This window comes from Notothenia coriiceps, unplaced genomic scaffold, assembly GCF_000735185.1.
Source record: "Notothenia coriiceps isolate Sejong01 unplaced genomic scaffold, NC01 NC01_scaffold00023345, whole genome shotgun sequence".
Classification (NCBI taxonomy): Eukaryota; Metazoa; Chordata; class Actinopteri; order Perciformes; family Nototheniidae; genus Notothenia; species Notothenia coriiceps.
This window is the reverse complement of record NW_011356046.1, coordinates 9927-18686: the sequence shown is the minus strand read 5'-3', so window position 1 is coordinate 18686 and position 8760 is coordinate 9927. Positions and strand designations below refer to the sequence as shown.

Here is an 8760-nt window from a genome sequence, read left to right as displayed (position 1 = left end):
AATTCCCCTGACCTGAACCCCATAGAGAATATGTGGGGTATTGTGAAGAAGAAGCTGAAAGACACCAGACCCAACAATGCTAATGAGCTAAAGGCCGCTATTGAAGCATCCTGGGCATCCATAACACCTCAGCAATGCCACAGGCTGATTGCCTCCATGCCACGCCGCATTGATGCAGTAATCCGTGCAAAAGGATTCCCAACCAAGTACTGAGTGCATTAATGGACATTTTCAAATGTTTGATTGTGTTTTGCTGTTATAAATCTTTTTTTTTTACTTGGTCTGAGGAACTATTCTAATTTTTTGAGATAGGATTTTTGAGTTTTCTTAAGCTGTATGCCATAATCAGCAATATTAAAATAATAAAAGGCTTGCAATATTTCAGTTGATTTGTAATGAATCCAGAATGTATGACATTTTTGTTTTTTTAATTGCATTACAGAAAATAAAGAACTTTATCACAATATTCTAATTTTCTGAGACAGTCCTATATATGTGTCAGAAGAAAATGAATACAATAAGCTAAATGTTGCAGAGAATATTGCAAGTAAATGCAGGAGTCTATACACATGTAAATAGAATAAGATAGACAAGAACAGAATGTAAAATATGAAGAATTCCTTAATTTTTAAATCATATTAAATTGAATATATCTGTGGGTTTTGGACTTTAAGAAAATGGAATGGACATTTTTGTATGGTGTTATTTAGCTGACACTTACAATATGTGTAATTAAAACAGGAAACTCAGAAAAGCATGCATGGTACACTTACTTAAAATAAGCTAATTATTGTACACTAGGATTATTTTTTGGTTAGGTTTAATGGCCAAGGTGCAGTTAAAACAATAACAACAATAATAACATGTGACGAAGATGGCTTCGGGCTTTGTATATTGCACATGTTTTATTTTGAAAAGTGTTCCCTTTCCCCATGTCTGTTGCTGTTGATTATTATAACAATAACTCCTTTTTTGTGTTTGGACCAATGAATCCTGATTTGCATATATGTATCCTGGGGGAAAATGTAATACATAAAAATAAATAAAAACTATGTATAGAAACGCAAGACGTTAAATTCAGAATGTGCAAAAAATGTTATAAGAAAAGACACAGAAAGCTAAAGTAATGTTGTATAATGATCATATAAGTAAGTCACTTTAACACATGTAACATTTTTGTATTTATAAGAATGTTTATATTTAGAGTTTGTGCTCTATGTTCACTTATTTATCACACAATTAAATACAATGATCCTTTAAGAGCGTGATAATGCATCCAGAAAATGCAGATGAGACCTCTGAACAGCAGCTCATTTGTGCAGCAGAAAACACACAAAGGCTTGAGTTATATACACATTTATTTGTTATTCTGCATATGCTAATAGACGTAATGGGGAACAATGCTCTACAGAAATGTTGACATACATGTACCATGACAAAGTGTTCTGTGGTCACATAGTGTTCGGACTACTACATGCATACAAAGATGTTGCTTCTTAAAGAAACAGTCTGCAGCTCAGAATGAGAACGCTCTCCAAAAGCTGGAATCAACGAGTGTTAAGAGGCAGAGTACACAGAATAGACGTAAGAACAAACGATGGAGGATCACGCATCTCAGGGAGTTTTGGAAAGCACGCATGAGTGACACGGACAATACCCGTTCTCTCAGAGAAAATAAACCTTTTTCTCACTCTGCACGGTTTCTTTGAGACATCATCCCAAGGAAATATGGCTGATCCGTCCCAATCCTTAGTTTTCTCTACCTGTCCAAACGAAGGACTACTCGAGGACACATGATTAAATAAGGGATGAGAGGTAAAAGTTAACGTACAGAAAATAAATTATGAAAAGGTTATCAACGAACCTAAAGAAAATAAAAAACAATGACGACCACCGCTGACCTCGCATTTGAACCAAAACAAAGAATCTGTTTTCCAAAGATAAGTGGATGAGGGTGTGGATCTTTGATTATTGATTTGGGCGTACAGCATGCTTACAGACAAAAAGGAAATATGGACCAACACTGATTTCATTCCTCCTATTTAAGGGTCTGTATCTTTCAACCTGGACTCTCATTTGTTACCCTAACCCCAAGTGTCTAGTTAAATGGGCTTTAATGTAATTATACGAGGCAATTCCACGCTGATAATGTTTGTTTCTGCAACTGACCGTTGTAGATTGTTATCATACGTGTCTGGACATTATGATCCTACAGAGAAATCTCCACGTTTTGCTTGATATGTTCTCGTTGTTATTGTGGCTTTTTGTTGGAAGACAATGGTTTTAACATGAGTTAGCAAGAAGAGTACCTGTGTCGTTGCAGTACAGAAAGTGTTATCTAAAAGATATTGGCTGGATATTTAGCCAATACCAGCAGTGTGGATGCAAAGCGAGATTTCATAATGAGATTTCTCCCTAAACGACACCTTGTAGAAACAACGTTTAATTCCTCTTTAGGGTCCGATATCAGTAATAACAATCTGAGTCTCAGTCAGAGGCAAAAACAAAAATGTTCTGCTGTACGTCCACGAGAAAACATTAAGTAGACGTATTGCAGAATAGTGCTTTTTACAACACTGTATGAAACCTGTTAGAAAAAGGCTCAACAAAGCCTAAAACTCACTGTTCATGAAACTGAAAAAAGGAAGAATTCAGTGCTTTGTTTTCACATCTAAACTCGGACAGTTGAGAAAGAAGTTTCCAGACCTTGCACTGAAGTAACAGTAGTGCAGAAATACTCAACTTAATAACAGTTCTGAGGCAGTGATCAAGATATACTTAAAGTACTAGAAGAATTTGCAGAATTGCCCATGGGATTACACTGCAGCCTGTTTCATAGACCAATCACAATCACAATGTGATTTAGGGTCAGAAACATGGGGGGAAAAGACTCCAGGTTGAAATATATAGACGTTAAACTCTCCTAGCTTTCCCTTATCCTCACCTTCCCTCCAACCATTGATCACAGCATGGGGAATAATCAGTTTAGTGATCTCTTCCTGTCTGTCTGTGGTCAGTGAAAGCTCTCCTTCCTGCGCACTGACGCGCGGACACTGGATGCTTTTGCACAGATTACCCAGGAGGAGGGAGAACATATTGCCGCTCCTTTTTCCCCGGGAGCCAAGACATCAATGTGGATTTGACAACATCACCTTTTCAAAAAAAAGTACAGAAGTATTTGACATTAGCTGTGAAAGAAAAAACAGAGAATCGATCCAATTGGAACATCAGAGAGTTATAGAAAACCTGAGAACTCAATACTTGTATCTATTACATAAAGACCTGATTTCTCCTATAAAATTAGAATTTTCTGTACAGTGCTATATGAACAAAGCAAAATGACTTGCTACCTTCTCATAAACAGCGGTGTTATGAAAAGGCACGCATCATTTCAACCACCATATGGCAGGAAATTGTGGTCGTGCTCCATTTTGGTTTAGAAAAAATAGAATCACTCTCAACGTTAATTCACAAAAAACATAAAATCCATTTTGTGTGGCCATTGAAATAAGATTATCTTTAATATCTTAGATCTTAATGTAAATCTAACAGCGATATAAAAGGCCCAAAGTGGTCAATTTGGATTTCCCACAGATCAATTTAAGGTCCATTAATATCTGGCATTAAAGCATGATGCCAGACATATCAGAAAAAGTCAAATTGCATTGTGAGATTCTGGTAAATTGTAATTGCCTCATATTAAAGATACAACATTTGAAAAATACAAGTAATTTTCTGCCTGTACACTTACAAGTCCCGTAGACAGAAAATAAAGTGCCACATTTCTTGGCCTGCATAGATTGCAGTTTGCGGTATTGCACATTCCACACCTCTCTCTGTGAGAACAGAACACATGAGAATAATAATAATAATAATAAGAAGAAGAAAACAAACAACGAATAAATCACCCACGTACTTCCTGTCCGTGTTTGTGTGGCGTTCACAAACACACTTCTAGTACTCAGCCAAAGTGTCACGCTGAAACACAAAGTATTCCAGCGATAGGAATAAAAAAAGGCAACAGACAACGGATATTTTCAGTCAGTGTAAAACAAAAGCCAGAAAGAAGACGAGAGAAAGAGATAAATTAAACTCCTTTGGGTTTAAGTTTGACTGAAAATAGATTTGTTCACAATAAAACACAATAAATACAATCCAAGACACGACGGATATACAAAAAAAAATGCCTTAAATGATCAGCAGGATGGGATAAAGTGGCATGGACGAAACGACAGGGACACAATGCAGGAAAAGAAACCATAAAGAAGTCAAACTAAAACATAACTACCGTCATAATACATGTTATACGTTCCTATGCAGCTGAGATAGATGAAGCTGTGCTTGATTTGGTCCGTAGTATCAGAAGGAATATCGTCTTTTTTCTGTGTTCGTCATCCCTTTTGCCAAAAAGATCATTATAGTGTGAAGCATATCTTTGTAGTAATGACCACATCTACTGTGCTGAATAAATAACTCGGTTTCATTGAATCTCACTCACCTAACAGATTTATCTCTACAACCAACCTACGTTTATTCTTAGAGCTACTTTTAGATGTATATCTGAGAGTATAATACGATTTACTGTTAATGGAATCAAAAGGCATGAACAAGGTCTCAAGCCTCGTCGTAACTTCTGAAACCACCGAGTAAATATCTAGATATTTGGCGACTACAGGTGTTTTTTGGAGAGGTGTTTTTGTCCATTGAATATCGACTGAACAGTCGTTATGAAAACCAAAAGCAATAATGTTACAGTTTCATACAGCATTAATCACACGAGAAAACATTACAGGGTCATCATGGGAACACTTTGCATTTCCGCAAAAGGTAATGATATGTTTTTTTTTTTTTTTTTTTAAATAGGTCGCTACGATGCAACACCCGGTCTGAGGGCTTTCAATTTCCTCTTCTCCCTTTTCACATTTGTACCTTCGGAGACATTTCTTCCATCCTGTGCATTGTCATTGCCTTTAGATGTCCCAGTATTTACAGTGGAGCGCTTTCAGCAAACTAAGCACCGTAAAATATATGTCTTTTTTTTAAATGCATGCTTTTTACAGATAAGTCCCTCTGTGCATTTCCTTCTTTTGCTAGAAAAAGGAGACTGTCATTATGTACACCGGGAGGAGAAAAGTGTCTACATTTAAGTTGATGAATTCCCTCCAGAGCCTCCTCTTCAAGCCCCAAAAAGTCTTCCAAATTCTGCACGCAGCACTGCAGTTTTCTTTTTCAGCAATACACAACGACACAAGTAAAAGGGACTTGTCATGCCATGCAAAAATATCTTTCACTACGACTGCACCCGTGTCTTTTCTCCTGTCTGCCGGGCTGAGGTTGCAGTGGGTCTTATTGTCCAATGGGAAGCTTTCTCTACAGTCACATGCTGGTTTCGCAGCTCGGAGACAGGCTGCCATCCCCCGGTATCAGGTGGATATCGGATGTAAACATGTGGTTCTCTACTTTGTGTCCATTCTGGTTGCTTTCAGCCTTCACTTCCTCTCCTTGGGCGCAAGTTTGTGCTGAATTGGGCGACAAAGTTGAAACTGAAGCGCCTGCAACCTCCATCAGATGCTTTTCCTCGTGGTTTTCCGTGGATTGATGTTCATCACCCGGTGGAGTGTCTACCACCAGCCTTTTGGGCGTCAGAGGACATGTTTCCTCCTCTGAAATGGGAAGCAGTTCTTCGGTGCTGGGGATGAGAGGAGACGTCTCTCCGTCCGGGGTCTCGTCCTCCAAAATGCTGGAGCTAATGTCTCCAGGAGACGTAGTGCTGGGCGGAGTCAACGGACCTTCAGCGGGCGAGTTGGGGAAGTTGGCGTTCAAACCTTTTCTTTTGAGAGGGTCATTCCCCCTGGAAGCAGACTCCAAAGCGCTGTTTTTGAAGCTCTCCTCCTTTAGAAGCTCTGATCCGTCACCTGCAGATTCGTAGAGGCCATCTTTGAGTTTGACGCCCTCATCCATGGACCTCACTTTGCTGAGGTCCAGATACGGAGGTGCCCTCGGGTGCCTGAGTCGACACGGCCCAGTATCTTCCTTTTTGTAATTAGAGTCTTTTCTGTCGGACGAGCAGGACTGCACCTCCGTCATCTCCAGCTCTACTTCCTCTTTCAAAGTAGCGTCGGGGCTTTGGGGTCTCCTCGGGGACACGGGCGCCGTCGTGCTCAAAGTGCTCATGGAGCTGTTGGTGTTGAGGTTGCTCAGAGACTGGGATTTGCTCATCTGGTTGTACATCTCCTCCAGTTTCTGCACATTCAGGTGCTGCGGGGTGCGGTTGATCCTCTGCGGACTCCCTGTGGTGTTGACGGTGATGTGTTGAGGCGAATTCTGCATCCCTGGGTTTTGGTTCGCTGGAGATTTCAGGTCTGACTCGGAGGAGGCGTGCCTGGTGGTGCTGCCCCAGCGTTCGGGGGACATGTGGTTCTCCAGGGAGATTTTGTCCTCTCCTTTCTCCACCACCACGTCCATCAGCTCTATACTGCGCGCAAAGGCATCTTTTAGGTTCATTGACACGATGCTGCCGTTCCTCTTGGCTCTCTCCAGCGCCTCCCTCCGCTTTATGGCCTTCTCCTGCCTCTTCTGCTCCTTGTAGAACTCAGAGAAGTTGTTCACAATGATGGGGATGGGCAGAGCGATCACCAGAACTCCTGCAATGCAGCAAAGACCCCCGACTATTTTACCGAGTAACGTCTGTGGGTAAATGTCCCCGTATCCCACCGTGGTCATCGTGATGGTCGCCCACCAGAACGACGCGGGGATGCTGGTGAACTTAGTGGCGTCTTCGTCCTTCTCAGCGAAGAACACCAAGCTGGAGAATATCATGATGCCCATGGCGAGAAACAAGATGAGCAGACCCAGCTCGTTGTAGCTCCTGAAGATAAGATGAGAATCAGAATCAGGTTTACACGTACGAGGAATTTGACTTGGTGTCGTGGTGCATACATAAACGTAAAACAAGAATTAAAAACACAGGTAGAGAACGAGAACAATATTAAAAATGATTAAGTTAGAGATAAGATAAGACTTTGTTCATTGTTGTGCCAGAGTTACAAAAATACAATAATCAAAGCAGCATATTAATAGTAGTACACTAACAGTGCAGTAAAAAGAGCAATTCAATAATTACAGGAAACAAAGATGGTCTCATAATGAATGTCAGTATTTAGTATTTAGTAGTGAAAAAACCGTAGTGGTAGTTACGTAATTGCACGTTTTTAATCGAACATTATTAATAACAATAATAATGCACATGTTATATAGCAGCGAGTGTTTTGTAATGATGGTAATGGTATTTATATAATATATATATATATATATAGTTTTTTGGGAGAAAGGGGCAGGTAATACCAGATTATTTTCTTCTCCCTGATCCTTTTCGGGTACAGTGTGTTTATAGAGACATGTTTTGTACATAATTCTTATACATAGAAAAGACAACTTAAACTTAACTAATGAGCATTTAAAAAAGAGGAATAGTTTAGGTGGAAACTAAAAGGTACCATGGGGTCGGATTATAATTTTCAAAGGGGGGTTCGTTTAGCATGAAACACTTGAAATAACTGAAGGACAAGTTAAACCAGAAAGTAGAAAGAAAGTGAGATCAAAGAAAACTATTTCTGCTAAAAAGTGAGCAAAGATTGAGAGTCAGAGCTAAACATTTCAGATGTGTGTATCTCACACTGCACGGTCACCTTTATTCATGTTTCATTATCTTTGCTTTTCAATGAGTATTTTTAAATGTCATTTCCTAATATGTTTCTTAATGTCTTTCATTTGTGTAAAGCCCTTTGAATTGGCTCGTGTTGAAAGGTGCTGTATAAATAAACGCGCCTTGCCTCACGTTAAGTTGTGCATTCCATGAACGGAACAAATACAAATGAAATATATACCTTTTCAAGGTGAAGCCCAGAGACTGGAGGCCCGTGGAGTGCCTGGCCAGCTTCAGGATCCTCAATATTCTCATGATCCTGAAAATCTGCACCACGCGGCGCACGTTCTGAAACTGCAGCACGCTCTTGTTGGACTCGGTCAGGAAGAGGGTGACGTAGTACGGCAAGATGGCCAGCAGGTCGATGACGTTCAGCGGGCCTTTGAAGAACTTCCACTTGTTAGGAGAGGAGAGGAAACGGAGGAGATACTCCATGGTGAACCAGGCGATGCACACCGCCTCCACGTGAGCCAGCTGAGGGTTATCGCTCGCCTGACCAAACTCATCCGTCACCTGCAAATCCGGTAAAGTGTTGAGAGAGAGAGCGATGGTGGAGAGGATGATGAAGAGGATCGAGATGATGGCCAGAATCTGGAAAAGAGAAGAATAACATGTTAGAAAAGACAACAGGAACATACGATACGATACGATAATGGTCAGATCCATGTGTAACATCTGTTGTGTAATAGAAGCTTCGAATGAAGAACAAAGCGAGTCTTGTCCAAACTGAACGTGTTTACTTTATGTCAGTTTAACAGTTTCCAACAAGAGCGGTGGAAGACGGAGAAATGCACTCGACATGCTCGTATTCATTTCAGAATCATAACAGGAAGGAAGAGCAGGACACATACATGCACTTCCAAATAAAAGCATTTCCTTTGAAACATTATACTCTTAACTTCTGTCAAGAAGCAAATAAACAAATATTTGTACTGCCTTGAATAAAATAAGTTACAACAACTGTAATGGCATCAAGGGTTTCCTCTTGCCACTATAGAGCGGGGTTGACGACACGCAATCCAAAACAATAAGCAGCCGAAGGTTTTCAGTCAAAC

General features: G+C 40.2%; 1 protein-coding gene across 1 annotated transcript; it reads right to left on the bottom strand.

Moving 5' to 3' along the window:
* Positions 1-4938: 4938 nt before the first annotated feature.
* On the bottom strand, positions 4939-8296 carry LOC104954451 (potassium voltage-gated channel subfamily B member 2; the record flags this gene model as incomplete). Its single annotated transcript, XM_010781554.1, has 2 exons — positions 4939-6868; positions 7887-8296. Coding segments are annotated over 2 exons (1902 nt in total), but the record flags the coding sequence as incomplete, so codon positions are not given.
* Between the last annotated feature and the right edge of the window lie 464 nt (positions 8297-8760).